Raw genomic sequence first — 18,640 nt, 5'->3', positions numbered from 1 at the left:
GGTAGGTGGACCCCGTCAAGCTATCGCAAGGCAACGTTTTCGTTCCTCTTTTTGGCACATGTAATGGAGTAAAGGCAGAAGTAAAAACGAATGAAGGAATGAATGAACCTAATTTTGGCTCGACGGGTTTAACGTTCTAAAGCAATAATAGCATTACAAAGTACGGCATAGTGAAGGACACCGAACGTATTTCGACCCCTGAGGATTATTTAATTTGCAGTTGAATATATGCGAGCGTTTTCTTTTCTTCTTTTTTTTTGCTGTTTCTTCCCACCAAAGTGCAGCTAGCGATGCCGAATGTCCAACTATTAGTAATACTGCATTCTGCTACCATCGAAATTCGGCGTCCAACCCCCACACACGTGCTGAGCGCCGGACACGACAGCCCCCGCCAGATCGCACAGTGACTACGCACCGTAGGTGACGATTCCGACGACGGCGAAGGCGAATATCATGACCACCAGGAAGAAAGGCGAGATCAGTAACAACGTCGTCAGGGGGTGGCCGGGCCTAATGGGGGAGAAAGGTAATGTGGGTTCATTTACAATTGATTCACAGTACATACGCTTGACGCAGCGCCTTTAAGGAATTGAAAATACTCCATTTGTTCTGCTGCGGTATGCTTTTAACGATTCTATGATGCAAGAAATGTAATGAAAATAAATTATCAGTGGGTAGAGTCAGCGCCTGAAGAGGTTGTGATTAAGCTCCATCCTCGAGAAATACAGATTTACAAATTCCCAAATTTACAGGCTATAAAGTCAACAAATTTAATTTATTTTAACGAAATTTAACACGTTCAATGACGTTAACATGTACACCGACCGCCGCGGCTTGGGGTTGACGCAGGACAAGGCTGATTGAAGATATCGGGGTTCAAGCCTTCTTTTCCTACAATGGATTTAAATCAGCTGATACTGATGGAGATTGCGATCATGAACTAGATGCCAGCGTACTGCTGGAACTGAATTTCAGTTTGTCTAAATTCGTTATAAATGTAGCGTACAGGTCACTATCCAAGCCGGTAACTGTTCAGTTTTCTTATTAACAGCTTTTAAACAGCACTTGAGCAGACGACAAGTGCCCCTTATGAGATATGACTTAAATCTCTGGCCATGACCTCCGAGATCATCAGCCTAGCGAATGCAACACCTCGAGCGTCTCGAAGGTCACTGAAAAATCAGCGCTCGTTGTCAACCTTCCGAGTTATGCGTCATTTCCGGCATGCATTAGCGGTGGCATCTGTAGCGTTCTTTTTTTTTTTCAGTGTCCGGATAAAAAAGATGTCTCTCTATCCGATCTTTTCGTGTCGCATCCACTGCTATTTTAAACGTAAATTGTTGGGCGGAATTCGATCTTTTTCTTCACTCTCTGAAAATGGGTCTTTCGCGTGGTCCAAAATTGTGTTAAAGCTGACCTTTAACACCCTTTGGCCAACTACGTCACAACTACCACAGCCGAAGAAAACTTGTGCTTTATGTATACTTACCGCGACTTCCTTCCTGCTACAAGTGTGTAATGGAGAGGAGGAAATAGTAAGACAACCACCGGAACAAGTTGCTCCTCAAGGCATCTTTCCTCAAATAATTGTGAGACACGGGAACGCTCAATTCTGGCAAGCACTAAAACGAGTTTAGATAAGTTTGTACCATAGACAAAAAGATTTCTGTCGTAAATCATTGTCTTAATAAGTTTTTTTTTTCCTTAGCCTGTATTACATGAAAATACTACCAAACTTTCTCGCGAAGAATCAATTCATATTTTTTTCTCTTCGACAGGTAAAGTTCAAGCTTAAACATTTCTTTACCGCTTACTAAAACAAGATATCACAATTCCGTTACCTGCTTCTAAAAAGGAAGGACATAATTGATTGTGAACCACTCTAGGCTATACCGATCCTTGTTCTATGATACTTTCTACACAGCTATAACTCGTCTGTGCGCTGACTTTAGTTCTGCGTAATGACACGTAACGACAGGTTTAACGACAGACTAGTCTTGTAGAGGAATCCACTCACAAAAGGTCACGGCAAACAGAAAACCAATGATGATCATCATGACGGCTATCCAAAAGAATGTGGTCCAGGAGAGCCACGGTCCACTTTTGCTCCCCCTGCAAAGAAAACAATGGCCGCGAACAGAGCTCTGCTTGGGTCTCGGGCGGGCGACAGGGGTGGCTCCAGTGGCGTAGCAACAGGGGGGGCCGGGGGGCCGTGGGCCCCGGGTGCAAGGGGCCAGTGAGGGGGGGGGGGGGGGGTTCATATACGTCTGAAAACACCCCTCTTTCCGCCGGCTACACCCGGGGAGGGGGGGTGACAGAAGACGCATGGGCCCCGGGTGCCAGACGACCTAGCTACGCCACTGGGTGGCTCACTTCTGTCGTAGTAACATCCCCTTTGCGTCGGACAATGCCGTCGCGCCAGTCTTGCGCTGTGCTCATGCCGAAGTTCGTCCGTGTTCTGTTCGCACATCACTGTGCTGACCCCTCTGTCTGCTTGTATGTATGTATGTATGTATGTATGTATGTATGTATGTATGTATGTATGTATGTATGTATGTATGTATGTATGTATGTATGTATGTATGTATGTATGTATGTATGTATGTATGTATGTATGTATGTATGTATGTATGTATGTATGTATGTATGTATGTATGTATGTATGTGTGTGTGTGTGTGTGTGTATGTGTGTGTATGTGTGTGTGTATGTGTGTATGTATGTGTGTGTATATGTATGCGTGTGTATGTATGTATGTATGTATGTATGTATGTATGTATGTATGTATGTATGTATGTATGTATGTATGTATGTGTGTGTGTATGTATGTGAGTGAGTGAGTGAGTGAGTGAGTGAGTGAGTGAGTGAGTGAGTGAGGGAGTGAGTAAGTGAGTGAGTGAGTGAGTGAGTGAGTGAGTGAGTGAGAGTGATCACAGATTAGAGCCCAACGTGGGACGACGAGCCTAATCAGCCTGTGGTCGCCTAAGCCGCTGCGTTGCTGAGGTGGAGCTTGCCGCGAACGAGCTGTGTTTGCCGATGCATATATGTACCTCCCCGTGTGCCGACCTCCATCCACCTCCCTTTCGCTCTTCACACACACCCCTCACGGTGCGCACGCTCCGGTCGGGAGCACCGAACGACCGCTGCCGGTTCGAGCACCACGAGCCTTCACGCGTATACAGTGCGCCGCCTATACGCTCCTACCCCGGCCCCTCCGTGTGCCGACGTCCTGCTGTGCGTAAGAGGCCAGTCGGTGCCATCTATTGGGAAAGGCGAGCCCGCGCACCAAGCAAGGGAGACCCTGGGCGAAGCTCTCCGGAAACAATGATGTCACATTTGATACGCCGGGTTTGGACGCAACGCAAGTTTAACCGCGTAGCCGAATTGGAATGTAATCGTTGTACGAAAGCGACATGATCGCAGCTGGCCGCTAACGGAGCAGCGCGACCACGAAAAACAAAGAACAACGAATCTAGTCTAGAGAGGCCGCCTATCATTCTGCCATCGCCTGCCACCGTACGCCTCCACAGCAGAGAAAATAGAAAGAGAACAACAACACAGAACAACAGCCGGTGAGCACGATCGGACGGCGCTGCCTGAGGACGTCTAGACGACGGAGGAGGCGGAGTAACCATCGGGAAAACGGGGCTGCCGAGAGGAAACACTGACACACCTTCCGGCGCGTGGATGTGGTCTCCCCGGGCACCGTCTTGCGCCCCCTAAGCCAACGCAAGCAAGGGCCTGAATCCCGCCAAGATGTCGGCCAATGAGGGAAGCCCGTTAACTTGCCCGTGGACAGAATGACAGCCGAGTGACAGTGTTTATGACAGTGACAGTGATGACAGTGCTGTCATCTCGTGCAGGCAGGCAGGTGAGGGACATGGAATTGTCGGAAACGCAACGCAGACGGCCTTGCACAGCTATTGTGAGCACTCGAAAACACCACAAAGTTAGAAGTATAACTCAGTAAAAAAAAAAAAATCGCAATTCTGTAAACTGCACCTCATAAACCATCAAGCTGAGCGAACAAAATTGATCTAATATACAGCACTCTAGTTTGTAAGTGGGGCTTTGGGAAAAACCTCGTAAACATTGGAATGATTTCGTGTAAGTTGTAAATTCATGTAGAACATCTTTTTTTCCCCTTTAGGTGCTCGAACAGATGCAGTTTACACAACTGCAGCACATATGTTTTCGTTGCAGAGTTACAGATTTTTGAACTCCGGGCTTCAGTCTTCTATGTTTTCCTGTTTTTGGCAATATAGTACAACGTGTGACATCCTAAATCAACATTTCGCTTCCTACATTTGCTCGAACTTAACTATCTTTCTTATATTCAGCAAATATTTCATGCAAATAGGGCGACTGGTTGCGTATTAAGGCCCTTTCTTCGTTGCAAACGTATTTGAATAGGGTAATGGGAGTTTATATAAATTGCGTAAATAAGTATAATTTTCGCATATAAATTTCGCAGAGAAATAAAGGGGTGAGCCTGCCTAATATATAAGACAAATATATTGATACATTATATTAAGGTCGTAAAAAAGCTTTCTGTGCACTTACTCTTGTTTTCCCTGCACCTCAGCTGTTAAAATTCCGAAAAGAAAACAAGAAACAGTAAAACATTGTAAAGTTATTGGTGTCACTTGAAGACCACATTACAGCTTGCGTGTAAGATTGTGACGTCACCGGTATTGCTTTCAGCATTGATGACGTTAAGATTCACGTTATGAGCTATATGCTGTTAACGTTGTATTGATTTGGAGGAATGTAAAACGCTGCTTGTTTTCGTTTACTAAAGGAAGTATAATTGTTTAAGTAATGTATAATTACATAATTGTTCTTAAAGTAAAAATGAGCCATGGGACATCAATGTGTACCGATGAGTCAAATAAGTCGTCTTTACCTGTTCTTTAGATGTCTCTTCGCATATTTTCTAGAGTCATCTCTCGTTACCTTGCCGTACTCAGCTATATTGGCCAGTTCTTCAGAGATGCTTCTATTTTGCTGGCGGGTTAAGAAAACTCAGCTATTAACATTTGCACGGAATCGCCTCTCTGTTAGGGATGATTATGAAGTTGATAACTCATAACTAAAACGTGCAGCGTGACTAGACAAAAAAAAGAAAGAGGATGTAAGCACACAGAGCACCGCATCATTATTGAAAATTAGAGGGGTTTACGTGCGAAAACCGCGATCTGATTTTGAGGCACGCCGTAGTGGGGGACTCCTGATTAATTTTGACCATCTGGTGTTCTTTAGCGTGCACGTAAATCGAAGTGCATGGGTGTTTTTGCGTTTCGCCCCCATGGAAACGAGGCCGTCGTGGCCGGTATTCGATCCCGCGACCTCGTGCTTAGTAGCGCAACACCAAAGCCATTAAGCAACCACGGCGGGTACATCATTACTCATGAAGCCGAATCAACTAGCCGGCCGACATGCTTCAGCGAATAACGTCCCCATTCAAAAAATCCCTAAATAAATAAAAAGGAAGGACAAAGGGAAAACAACGGGATTTATGTTTAAGTTTTGGGGTCAACTTTAATTCCTCCCTACGGACTCTCTATTATCACGATAAACCACGAAGGCAAGCTCATATAAGCAAAAGTGAAATCCAGGCCCTCTATTATCAAGATCCTCTACCAAAGCATCACTCCTGCGCGATTTTTCGTTTGACCCCTTAGGAAAGAGTATGGTCTCTCCCCAAAACGTCGAGCTGAATACATCCAACTTTCTAGCTGGACGCATTATTTGCTTTGTAAAAGCGCTTCGTATTTCATATCTTACCTGTGACAGACTTCATTTCAGGATCACCTGCCGCGAAAAACGAAAAAAGAAGGAAGTTCCTAGAAGAAATTCGCAGCTCCGCCGTAAGCGATAGCCGATAATAACGACAGCGATGGCACTTATAGCAATAGATCGTGCACTATCTGTGTGAATATCTATCTATCTATCTATCTATCTATCTATCTATCTATCTATCTATCTATCTATCTATCTATCTATCTATCTATCTATCTATCTATCTATCTATCTATCTATCTATCTATCTATCTATCTATCTATCTATCTATCTATCTATCTATCTATCTATCTATCTATCTATCTCTATCTCTCTATCTCTCTATCTCTATATCTCTATACCTATCTATCTATCTATCTATCTATCTATCTATCTATCTATCTATCTATCTATCTATCTATCTATCTATCTATCTATCTATCTATCTATCTATCTATCTATCTATCTATCTATCTATCTATCTATCTATCTATCTATCTATCCACTTCGAGAGTCAGCAGCGCATATTTGAAATGGTGGGCTGGCATAGACTATATATGGGAACTTGCGGCGATTCTAGAGGGCAGCCATATTCCGCCGGGGACTGCGGCAACTGGCAGAAAGAACGAAAGAACGATCGCGACAACGCTAAGCCTTTCTTTCTTATCGCGTGCTTGCCGCAAGCGCCCTCTCGCCATTGTTTTGTCGTCAGCTGACCCCGGTGTCAAACCCGCACTCCAGCGGGGGCTGCGCCGACGGCTGACGAAGGGGATCGAGATTAAATCTGTTTGCCGTAAAAGAAATGTGAGCGAGATGACGAAAGATGCTGGTCTATGAAGTAGTAAAGGCAAGGCGCAGAAGACCAGTACTCAGGAAGAAGAACACAGACAGGACCGGCGCCTGTTCTTCTTCCTGAGTCGTGGTCTTCTGCGCCTTGCCTTTACTACTTCAAGCATGAACCAACTAGCCCAAGAAAGAGGTTTACTTGGTCTATGAAGACCTGAATTTTTTTGCGTATATATACGTGGCAGCCATCTTTTACCGGAGACCGCCGGCAGAGGCAGCGCCACCTAGTTAGTAGGCCGCTGCACTCTGCTTGATGACGTCATGCTACTTGGACCGAAATTTATACGGTTGCAAGACCGGCGTGACGAAAGCGGTGACGTCAGAAATCGCCGCGGCTTACTTCGGGAGCATCCACATTAGATACTGTGGCGGTCAGGCAAGATAGCGTGACGTCATGGATCGAAGTGCGTAGGCCTTGCGCTAGATAAGAGGAGTTGGAAGAGGCGGCACGAACAGCCGCGGCAGCACTAAGCATGCTTGCCGCCAATGTTGAAGCTCCAGAGCCAAAGCTTTCCGGATTTAGAACTGAGGTTGAGCAGCGCGAATAAAACAGGGACACGAGGAAACAAATAACACAGACAAGCGCTGTATTTGTAGGTATATCCAGGTGTTTGTTTACTCGTGTCCTTGTTTCATTCGCGCTGTTCAACCTCAGTTCTAAATATGAACCAATTATCCCTCATCAAGATCTTACTAAAGCTTTCCAAGAAGCGTCAGCTCGAGAGCTGCTATCCAATTACATGAGAACGGAGAAATTGTATTGCTCGGCTACGACTAAGCTGTGTTTGATAAGGTTTGTTGCATTTAAAAGAAATGAAAGCTAAATCTAATTAATGTAAGCTTGAAGCCGACTTTCTTTTATTTAAGGCGCTATATTGTTTGACAAAAAATGCTGAAAATTGCAAAAGTAAAAAAAGAAAGGACGTGTGCTGAGTTTACAACTCTGTAACTCAGTGATAAATAAAAATATCGGACCTCTCTAAAACGCACCTACTAAGACGTCTGCAACGCGCAAAACTGATCTGTCATACATAGCTCTGTGATATACTAGTCATTTGTGAGTATGACTTTAGCAAAACTCTGGTTAACACTAGCAACTCTACCTAAGCTGTAAACTCATATAGATCAACTTTGTCCGTTTAGGCGCTCTAATAGATACAGTTGACAGGATCGCGACATCTGTCCTTGGTGCATGGTTGAAAATGTGAAAACTTCACGCTTCGCTTCGTTCGAAACTTAAAAATTTTCGGCGATTCTCGCGAAACGCACGATGCCCTAAATAAAGATTCCGCTTCCTAAAATTGCTAGAATTTAGCTTTTGCTCTCAAATGCAACAAATTTCATTCGATTCGATCCAGCTCGGTTGTCTATAAAAACCATTTATGAGTTGGTTCACATGTATTTGAATGCGGAAGTTTGAGTAGTCCACCCGAACTGTGGCTGCCTCCTAAGTTGTATCTTTGTTAGCTCAGACGAGAGGGGAAGGGGGAAGGGGGGAGGGAGGGGGAGGCAGAAGCATGCAGCGAGTTGCCAGTGCCGTTTCTCACAGGCACCAAGCAAAGCAGTTGTCACGTGATGTTGACTCCACGGTCGAAAATGCCAACCTTGCTTCCGCGTGAACGCGCTTTGAAGTCGGGGAGGCGTGCTAACATTTTTTTGTTTTCATTTCGCATCCGCAGAAATTATTCGCTCGAAGAAAATGTGGGGTGTTAGTTGCCAGAACGACTATCTGATCATGAGGCATACCGCGGTCTGGAACTGCGGGTTAATTTTGACCGCATGGTGTTGTTTAGCGTGCGCCTAACTATCTAAGTATACACGAATGCCATTCCGCCCCCATCAGAATGCGGCATCCGCGGTCAGAATCGAACCCGCGACCTGAGTTCAGCGTCGCAACGCCACACCCACTGAACTATGTTGCGGCGGGTACTGCGACAAAAATATGCATATGTGAACGCATCTTCGCCTCCTCAACCGTTACCGCAATGGTCGTTGGTGGTACACGTGTGAAAGGTGGAGTGTTTTAGCTTACCGATCCACGATATCTCGAAGGTGGGCTGACCTGCGGGGCAGAAGAACGGCCGTTGACATCTGTGTCATCGCACGATTGGCCAACACGGCTACATTGCACTAATTTAGACCGGTTGGTGCAGCGTTGGTCAAAAGTTCGCAGGCCATAGCGTGCGCGAACGTAGCGAAGCTTCTATGCGATTCTTTAGGAGCTCCAAGGTTCCGGAGACGGAAACCGGACACTTGTTGCTCGCCATCCACAGCTTTCGAGCGTCAAAATTTCTCCAGGAGCCCCGCCACCCGTCTGAAGGTAGGCGCGTTCGCCCACGCCGTGCCCTTAGAACATCCTATACGGGACTGTGCCTAGTTTGGCGAAGAAGCAGCGCTTCTCAATGAGTGTGTGTGGGCTCGTCTCGGTCCCCTTCAAAAGCGTCGTCTTTTCGCCCAATACGGCTCTTACCCATCTTCGCCTTCGCGCCTTGTGGAGGATCGATAAATCTCACGGACGCTCGCGGACGGTGTCGTTGCAGAACGTGGCTACAGACGTTGTTGTTGTTGCCTAAAAAAATGACGTGAGAGCTGCGTGACCTAGAAGTGACTTCTTTTTCTTCTTCGTACTCTCGTTCTCAAGCAGTGGAGCTAGAGCCCATCACGGGGGACTAACCAAGAAGCAGGCTGTATTCAAATTATCTTTCGGTGAATATATATATATATATATATATATATATATATATATATATATATATATATATATATATATATATATATATATATATATATACTATAGTACCGAGACCGTTCAAGTTATGTACAAGATCAACCTACGCACAAATGAAAACGACGAAGTACGTTTATACAGCTCTCCAATATTGTACACGGGAGCGGGGGCTCGCGCAGTAGACGTGCGAATGTAGTGAGGGTGTGCGCATGCGCGCAGAGCGTGCCAGTGTTCAAGCATCGTCTGCTCTAGGGCAACCCAATTCACTGCAAACTAACTTACACCATTAAGGGTCCTTAAGGGTGGAAATCGGTCTATAACTCGCACGCTTACACCCGTAAAGGGTGTAAGGCTGTCAGTCATAGCATCCTTGAGGGTGCAAATCGGTTTACAATCAGTGAATGAATCAGGGCATTGCCCGTGCTGTTTATCTCGCGGATAATGTTATAAAGCGCAATGAAGATCTACATCCGTTGGGTTACAGACAATAAGATTGCAGAGACATCGCGGCAGTTCCTGCACGATGCAGAGTTGGGAGCTTTTATTTAATTTCCTTTATTTCCCTTATTCCGTGCGACAAATACTGCTGCAAAAAGCAAAGCAAATGACAATAAAAGATTTCCTGTTGCTCAGTACAATAGCTTGACTTTGCAAATGAAGAAGAATACGCGGCGATATTATAGGTGGTCTCCAGGATGACGACAATGCACTATTAAGGAAGTCTTTCTCTGTGCTGAAAAATCTGTGGCGGAATAGAACACAATCGTTCAACGCACTCAGGTTCATTCAAAAGACGATGCTTTGTCATGATCATCATCTCGCCAAAGGTCATCATTTTCTGCCTTGTTTTATTTTATTTTCAGTTGGTGCTATCCTCTATGATATGCGTACGTCTGTTTCGTATAAAATAAATTCAACAATCTTTTACATGCCTATGCTAACGCGAGTTTTCAGCTCAAATAAACAGGCTTCTCTGATAGAAGAAATTAAGGTCGGCGCAGTTGGTATTGATTCATTTTCAACTGCAACGTAGTAGAGAGGCAACGAACAGAAACGACTTGATCTTACAGAGCGCTTACTCTCGACTGAATCTCTCTACTCCTCCAAGGTTCTGCTTCTCACTCGCGAATGAGCTTTATGTAATTCGGTTGTACTGCGCGTTTGGGCTGGTATTGGGCTGCTGAGCACGAGGTCGCGGGATCGAATCCTGGCCACGGAGGCCACATTTCGATGGGGGCGAAATGCTAAAACACCCGTGTACTTAGATTTAGGTGCACGTTAAAGAACCCCAGGTGGTCGAAATTTCCGGAGTCCTCCACTACGGCGTGCCTCATAATCAGAAAGTGGTTTTGGCACTTAAAACCCCATAATTTTTTTTTTGCGGCTTTGGGCATTACATGCCAGAACCGCCTTGCAGAACCATCAAGAGTCGTACGAAACTTTATTGTACAGTTGTTTCAGGACATGGCTCATAAATGTTTTGTTTTGAGCTTGCTGGTTGCCCTTATGCAGTTTGGTTGTATTGCAACTTTGGGCATCATGGGCCAGAAAAGTTTTGTCGAGCCATCCGCAGTCACACGAAACGTTGTAATCGTTTCAAGACACGGCTCATACCTACGTTGAGGAACGGCCACCCTGATAAGGATGAAAACTATACACCGCAAAGACAAATGAAGGAAACAATAAGAAAAAAAGAAACATTGGTTAACTTAAGGACAGCATAATACTGATCGAGCATATTTCCCGCACAGACAAAAAAATTGTGCCCCGATCGGCAATCCCAGCCACTTAACCCTCAATGAACTTATGCACAGCTATTATAATATACCTGGGGTTAGTTTCCAAGCGCATTAGGTGCACCAAATGACTATAAGATCGATCTTGATAAATGTTAAGCCTAAATTTCCGGCTGGAATCGCAAAGAACATTCTGCAGAGGGAGGGAAAATGGCGGCTTGAAAACAACAACAACAACAATAACTTCGTGAATGAATAATTTTTGTTTGAAAGAAGATGGCGCTTGGGCCTGTTGGGTGAAGTGTAGTGTAAACGTAAGGAATAGTTCAGAAATCGCGGGGGATGCCAGTCTCCTTGGCGAAGGACCGCAGTCTCTTGAGACACTCGCCCTCCACAGTGACAGATGGCTAGATGTACTCTTCAAAAAAGCGGATAGAGCCCGCATGTCGACGGCACACGGTCCCCCAAGCCGGGACAGTCTTAGAACCCTTCGCGTTGACGCGCTCTGCTATTTTTTTCTTCGTCGCTTCCTTCCACTTCCCCTCTGTCAACATCTTCCTCTAAATGCCTGCGCGGACAGCTGTCACTGTCGGCCGTACGCAGAAACCACTATATCCCCTCGCTCCCCCATTTAACGCAGAAGCAACAGCGCCTCTAAGATCAGAGATCACGGCCAAGATTCCTTTCTGGATCTTCTCTCTCGCCCAAACTGCGGAACCGATGATGTCATTACGATGACGACATATGTTCACTGCCATTATTTTTTCGCTTCGTCGTCATGCCATCGCCGCCTCCGCCGCGGTCGCATTGTCTTCACACACGCTCGCGTCACGCCCGATTGAATATCTCAGCAGGTTAACACTAATAACAATAACATCTTTATTTCCTTATACTTGTTGGAGGAGGCTGCAAGTAAACGCTGCTCCAGTAGAGGCAGCTTGACGAGGCCCTACGGAGATTTATCGCTCGAATTCCAACCTTTGACAGTTCTTGCCGTTGTTTTTTTCCCTGGATAACTACTCCAACGAGCTTCAGGGCGTACTATAAAATTTTATTAATTGTTATTCTAGGAGAAACCGGACAAGACCGATTCTTTTCCGCAGTATGTGACGTCCTGAAGAATATCTCTGACAGTTTAGAGGCAGCGTCACCGGAGGTTCTTGGCCGAGGAGTTCTTTTTTGGTGCCATACAGTAAACCTCTGCACATGTCAACCCATGCTTCACGAGCTACTTGAGAAGCGTCACATATGAATCAATGTATAGGTCAAGTTTACGATTAAGCCTCGCGTCCTCGCTCGATCACTCTCTGTGTCCTCAGTGACCTGAGTGACTTCAGTGTGACTTGAGTGTGACTTCAGTCAGGCTTGATTGGCCAAAGAGTCAGTGGCAGTGGATGCGAGAAATGATTAGCAGAGCTCCCATCAGCGTTATTTTTTCACATCACGCGGTTTTCGAGTGCGTTGACGGGACGCTCGTGGATACCGCGAAGTGAGTACACCATGCTGGGAATTACACCGCGCAAAAGTGAAAATATAGCCCCCGACTAGCCACGACAAGTGAAAGATTTTGCGTGACAAAACGACACAATTATGCATGTGTCACCTAGGCGTGGGAATACGCAGGGCTATGGGCATTCAGGGGCAAGCACCGGTTCGAGATGGTGACGTCATTCGAAGAAGAGGAGGAGGAAATAACTTTATCAATAATTGAGAAAGAAATGCGCGGATTGACTCCGGTAACAGATTGAGGTTATCCACTTAACTGACAGTGAAGATTTGCGTCCGAAGATTCTATACTGCATACTGCACCTTAGCCCTACTTCATTGCCAATTGCTCACTTTCCGAAGTACCGCCTCGAGTCATCATTTCAAATTATTGATCTCTCTCGATTTACCCTGAAATGGCCGATCGAGTACGACAGGTCGCAAGGGGTCGATCGACACAGTGTCTACCTTCGAATCAACGAACAAAATCCTAGTGACACAACACCTTTTAAAAGTCTACCCTATTGTCAAGCAGTCTGTTACGATTCGGAAAAAAAGTACTTGCTTGATCAAATTGCTCGAGCACATTCTCGAATCATCACATCCATGCACGTGAACAAAGAGTTCGTTTCTCCAGTTTGTTCGCATAAATGCGTCTTTTGTCTTCCTAAACACATAAATGCAGGTTTAACATCGCATGGCCGTTTTCGCCTTCACTTTTTATCCTAGGGTGCCACGTCATCTGGTGGCATTTGAAATGTACCGCACATTCATTTTTTTTGTTTTGTCATAAGTGACAGTCTCACACAAAGTATCAATTTTCTTACAAACCAGTGCCTACAAAATTATTACACGCCTGCCGTATGCTGTCAACTGCACCTGTAGCTTTATGTTTTATAAAGGTATTTTAGCTTATCGTTCTCGCTTCTAACTCTGAAAGCGATGAAAGCTCTTGCCCAAGCGGGATGGACACAAGGTCTGTAGAGAGCATCCGTCAACCCTGAGGCCAACTCGAACCACGCAAGAACTGTGCCGCTTCATGTTTTTATGTTTTCATTGTATGTTCGTAGTAGCCATATCTGTATTTGATTTTTTTTTCTTGGATTGTATATTATTTTCACTATTTGAAAATACCCTGTGAGGTAAAGTCTTTCAAACTGTTCTTTTGTAAATGTATCACTTTACCTGCTGTTTGTATGGTCCCCAGGTCCCCTCAAGTTGTCTATGACAACTTTTTGTCTGGAGGACCCCCAACATTTTGTTGGAAATAAACTGAACTGAAGTGCACTGAACTTCTATATTATCCGCCGATCTTCTTCATTTCGCAAAGTTGTCTCGATGCACCACGCTCAGTCGGTGGTTGTCCCTCTCAGCAGGAGCAGTTGTGGTACTGAGCCGGCGCCACTCCCACCCATGGCGCCCAGAGGCACCCGTGGTGCTCTGGGTATCCCCGCTCACTGGACTTGATGGTGCTGGAGTTGGGCGACGCGACTTCCCGGTACGCAGCCAGCTTTCTCAGCAATTCCTCTCGTATCTGTGTAGACAGAGAAACAGGGCTCATATTCTTTTATTGAGCACGCAACAGTAGTACCTCGCGTTAGAGGTTGGATTGCGCAACATTTTGACGAGACACACAGAAGATAAACACACACCACAGAGTGCTCTGTGGCGTGTATTTCTCTTCTGTGTGTCTCGTCAAAATGTTGCGCAATCCAACCTCTAATATGCTATACCAACACGCCCAGTCGTCAACCTTGGCAAGTACCTCACGACTGCTCATAAAAGCGTGAACGCCTGTGTGTAGGATAGGGCAACCCATCCTTCGTGCTATGCACATTTCGTTCCATCATTACATTTGTACAACATCAAAAACACACGTTAGCCATACTGATAACAACAAAGCATTCTGAGCACAAGTACACGCTTTGTAATGTAATTTTCAGTGTCACGGTAATTATGAACCTATGCATCCCATTTATTGAGGATCGAGTGGCCTATTGATTACAGGGCCAGCAAAAAAAAAAAAAGAACACATTTACTTCTTATAACGCACATATTTGCATATTCGTTACGCATTGGCACTTTGAGCAAAAATTACGAGCTGCAGATGCGCAGCTTAACAGCTGGTAAAACACAAACACGTGCCGTTTTCGTGAGCATACGGATCTCGTGATTTGTACAGTAGGCGCCAAATTCTGTTGTTTGAACGAGCTTTTACAACGCCGTATATGTTATGAAATAAAAGAAACGACAAACGATCAAACAATTATTTGTTTCAGTTCAAGTCGCAGAGTGTAACTTGAACATATGTTCAGTGAACTCTAAGCTCTGAACAAAGTCAACTCGCTTTCCAAGCGATCAACTAACTGGAGTTCGGAGTAGAGCGTCAGCGCACTGTCTGTGAACGTTGTGGAGAAGAAGAAATGCGATTTCTAAGGTGAACCATGAACGATCTGGCTGTCCTACATCTTACGATGTGGCTGACGTTGTTGCAATCCTTCTTTGAAACTTGTTAACCCATGCTGGGAACGTCTCGCAGCCATGTAGGAGCTCGACAGAACTTGACAGCCCCTTATGGGATATGGATGGCAACAGAGGCCGCAACTCTAGCAGCTACATGAAGGGACTGTACATCACTTGGCGCCATAACTCATAGAACACAAGAGAGTGTATCCGTGGAGGTAAATATTTTCTACAGCAACCTGTACCCTACATCTCAAACTTTATCGACTACGAATAGCCCCCTTCTTTTTGTTCGTCCACAGAGAACTATTTCTTGCCCCGTGTTCTAAATAAAGTTTCTTTGCTTTGGACTTAGTCGCCTTCCCCCATTTTTGCCAGCATGGGCATAGAGATGTCATAGTTGGTTTAAAGTGAGTGTGGTAAGATCTCATACCTCATTCATATCCCATAACCTAGGTTCCTCAATTCCTTGCATGTTCCAAAATTCCTTCAAAGTTTTAGTTTCAAAATTTTCTTTCTCGTGTATTACCACGTTTGTTTAGCGCTCTTTCCCATCACGCTTCAATATACCCGACTGTCGCAGTGGTACACTCTTGTAGAGCTCGCTTCGTACCTCGGGTTCGGACGATGCCAGGTTCATCGTTTCGCACGGGTCGCTGACGACATCGAACACGAACAGGCTGTCGTGGGGATCGAAGTTGCTCGCCGATCCGTCGTTGCCGCCGCAGTGAACGGTCGCCTCCGTGCGCCAGTTCGCTCGCGGGGTCGTCGGCGTCGAACTGCTGTTCGGGTCCCCGAGGGCGCCCTGCAAGGCTTTCCAGGCGTCGGAGGACCTCATGAGGTCGTCCAGGTCCAGGTCGTCGGGAGGCTCTCCCCGCGGTGGTTCCACACGGCCGTCGTGTGCTTCGTCTTCGGGTCCGCTCAGACGCTCCACTAGCTTGTACCTACAACCACAGCGTTTCGTACGATTCGCTAGAGTTAAACTGTGGCGCTAGCGTCTACTGGAACTGCCAGCAGGGCGGTTTGGGCAGCTTGGAAGCGATGGTTAGCCCCTGGATTTGCCTAAACTTCTTCCTTGTGGCTTTAAACGGCTTCGTGACTTTGGAAACTGATCGTGTTCAAAGAACTGCTGCGTTACAGATATTTGAGTAGACATTATTGAAACTCACTGATTGCAGGATTCGAGCGCAGGACCTCTATAGGGCAGAAGCCCAATATTGAAAATACATATTATGCCACCGACAGCACGGAGAAGTCCTACCACTGCAATTAGTGGTCATTATGCATGTGTGTAGGGTGTTATTGCCTTCTGCATTTAAAAAAAGCGTATAGATTGCTGTGAAACTTACACCATTCAAGGCAGATAAAGCGTAATAAACAAAGCCACACGTATGTCTGAAGCCACAAGCACGAAGATCAGACAAATACATGTACAAACCATTATTTCTACGGTGGCTGAAGGACTGCAGCTCCAGAGTTCCCTCTAGTAATTATTGTAGGAAACTCTATGCCAGCAACCCGAAGACTAGTTAAAGTCCAACTTCAGCTGAATTTGGACCAAAATAAAAAAAAGCCACGTTGAAGATAGTGTGCACGTACAGAAGCCTCCTTTCAAGATGTATAGCTTTGCGTTATAAGTTACTCCGATACGCGACAGGATAGGTCTCCACGCATGCACTGCTTTCCCACAGAACCACGGTAGACATGTCGGGATATCAATGCTTTGGCATACCATCGTCAACGTTTTCGCACACCGCTTCACAGGTTAACATTTTATCCAATGTAAATACCGACTGGCTACACTGCTATGAGGGAAGGGATAAAAGGAATAAAAAGATAGAAGAAGAGAAGAGATAAAATGAAAATTTAGAAAAAAAAACACTCGAAGCGATGCAACGCGCCGCAACTTTCGGAGCCGGTTACACAGTCGACATTTAGCATGCCGCTTACGAGATCAATGTTTTAGCACACAGTTTAGCAGGTCACCGTTTTTAGCATACCGTCGGAGAACTCCTGTCACGGCAGACCGTTACGTGGAAGATCATCCAAGGAGAATGTATAGCGCGTTGCAGACAAGGTCAAGGTGCCTCTAAGGGAGGTACCACAAACGCGCATATTACGTGAAGACTAAATCGGGGGACTGTAACTTTTTATCCACCGATAGTATTGTCTATTTGAGCCTGTATGTTGGGTTAATGCGCGGAAACCAGTCAACACGCGTGAGCTTGTATAGGAGGAAGCCATACTAAGGCTTGGTGGGTAGGTCCGTCAGCGCTGCAATGACTTGACCGACAATGACCACTTCTACTTAAACAAACAGAGACTCACGAATGGGTATTACGTTGGCCACTCTGAGAACGGATCACTAATCGGTCAGTGGGCTCAAACATTTGCTCCTTGACTGCACGTGCAGCGAACGCCTTTGCTTCGTTCAAAAGAACGGGTATTTGAGCTTCAAAATAGACTCTCTTGAGTTAACGCCAGGTGTCTGTAGTTGCTTTTTCGTTTGTTCTTCTTGGAGACGTGCTATGCTTTCTGCTCGTGAATGCGCACCTGCCGGAGATGAGAGCCGACGTCCGCTGTTCGCCTTCCAACTCCAGGAGTACTTCGTCGCGGCCTTCGCCTTCTCCGGTCGTCAGCGCCTTCCATAAGTTCCTGCCGTCTACGTCGCCAAGGTCCGAAACGTCACCACCTTGCGCAGGCGCATGCGAAAACATAAAAAAACCGTTGCGTAGAGGAGAACAGGACAAAACTAGCGAGTTTTAGCGTGGCAGTGAACGTCTAATTATTACGTTTTACGGAATACGAGAACACCGCAGACTTCGATAACAACAGCGGCACCCGTATAGCCATTCTTTCGCGCTTTATTCTACCACAACTCCTTTAAACGTTTTTCTGTCGTGTAATTGTTTTGGAGAAGAGAAGGTGAAAAAATTCCACATATGTTACTGATTGTTGCTGGCGAGTCATTTTCACGAGCAGATAGAAAAAAAAGACGTGGACGTCGCAATTAAAATTATGTGCGCTCCAGCTGACGACAGCCTCACAAGCTGACATCACCGGCACTCCTGAATATTCCGTAAATCGTGAGACGCTTACGGACGGGCTGGACTCTTCGAAGTATAAATTATTTCATTTTCGGCCCACAGGCACCGCCATTCTGGGTTGTTACACGAACTATATGTCAGTTTAGTGCAATGCGATGTCAAATTAACACGGTCAAGAGACAACGAATGCACCCGTACAACAGTTCTCATGCTTACAAATCGAACGTATACCGCGCATTTGCTTCTCACAGGTATATAATGGCAGCGTTAAAATAAGCCCCAAATAGTGGCACCGAAACGATTCCGCCAAATGGTCTATAAATACTTGGCAAAAGATCGATGCTGAAAAAAAGACGTAGATGAAGAAGGATGGGTACACAAAAAAGTGCTGACTCTCACCTAGAAGATTATTCACGAAAAAAAAGAAAGAAAAAATATGTGTATAGCGTGGACGCCTAAACAAATTAGATAAGCTTTGCATGCGCGGCAGAACCATCCGGGTACAAGAAATAAAAAAAAAGGCAAAACCTAAACATCGTCACGTAAGGGGGAAAA

At 45.5% G+C, this 18,640-nt stretch overlaps 2 protein-coding genes across 4 annotated transcripts in view; both read right to left on the bottom strand.

Moving 5' to 3' along the window:
- Positions 1–9,214, bottom strand: part of LOC139046803 (uncharacterized) — a 28,994-nt gene extending 19,780 nt beyond the window's left edge. For 2 of the 3 annotated variants that reach the window (XM_070520714.1, XM_070520716.1), the window contains exons 1-7: positions 9,097–9,214; positions 8,659–8,688; positions 5,786–5,812; positions 4,562–4,583; positions 2,018–2,112; positions 1,490–1,505; positions 416–510 (exon numbers count right to left, since the gene is read on the bottom strand). In XM_070520714.1, coding sequence (XP_070376815.1) covers positions 416–510; positions 1,490–1,505; positions 2,018–2,112; positions 4,562–4,583; positions 5,786–5,812; positions 8,659–8,688; positions 9,097–9,100 — 289 coding nt within the window. In that variant the 5' untranslated portion in view covers positions 9,101–9,214. The remainder of the gene's footprint in view (positions 1–415; positions 511–1,489; positions 1,506–2,017; positions 2,113–4,561; positions 4,584–5,785; positions 5,813–8,658; positions 8,689–9,096) is intronic. The other variant, XM_070520715.1, reaches the window with a different exon arrangement.
- A 4,670-nt stretch (positions 9,215–13,884) lies between these two features.
- The window catches only part of LOC139060877 (arylsulfatase B-like), a 43,788-nt gene continuing 39,032 nt past the window's right edge, over positions 13,885–18,640 (bottom strand). The window contains exons 9-11 of the mRNA XM_070540142.1: positions 17,592–17,730; positions 15,652–15,982; positions 13,885–14,109 (exon numbers count right to left, since the gene is read on the bottom strand). Of these exons, the coding sequence (XP_070396243.1) occupies positions 13,945–14,109; positions 15,652–15,982; positions 17,592–17,730 (635 nt within the window). The 3' untranslated portion in view covers positions 13,885–13,944. The remainder of the gene's footprint in view (positions 14,110–15,651; positions 15,983–17,591; positions 17,731–18,640) is intronic.

This window comes from Dermacentor albipictus, chromosome 6 (assembly GCF_038994185.2).
Source record: "Dermacentor albipictus isolate Rhodes 1998 colony chromosome 6, USDA_Dalb.pri_finalv2, whole genome shotgun sequence".
Classification (NCBI taxonomy): domain Eukaryota; kingdom Metazoa; phylum Arthropoda; class Arachnida; order Ixodida; family Ixodidae; genus Dermacentor; species Dermacentor albipictus.
The sequence above is the reverse complement of the archived record's forward strand: the minus strand, read 5'-3'. Positions and strand labels throughout refer to the sequence as shown.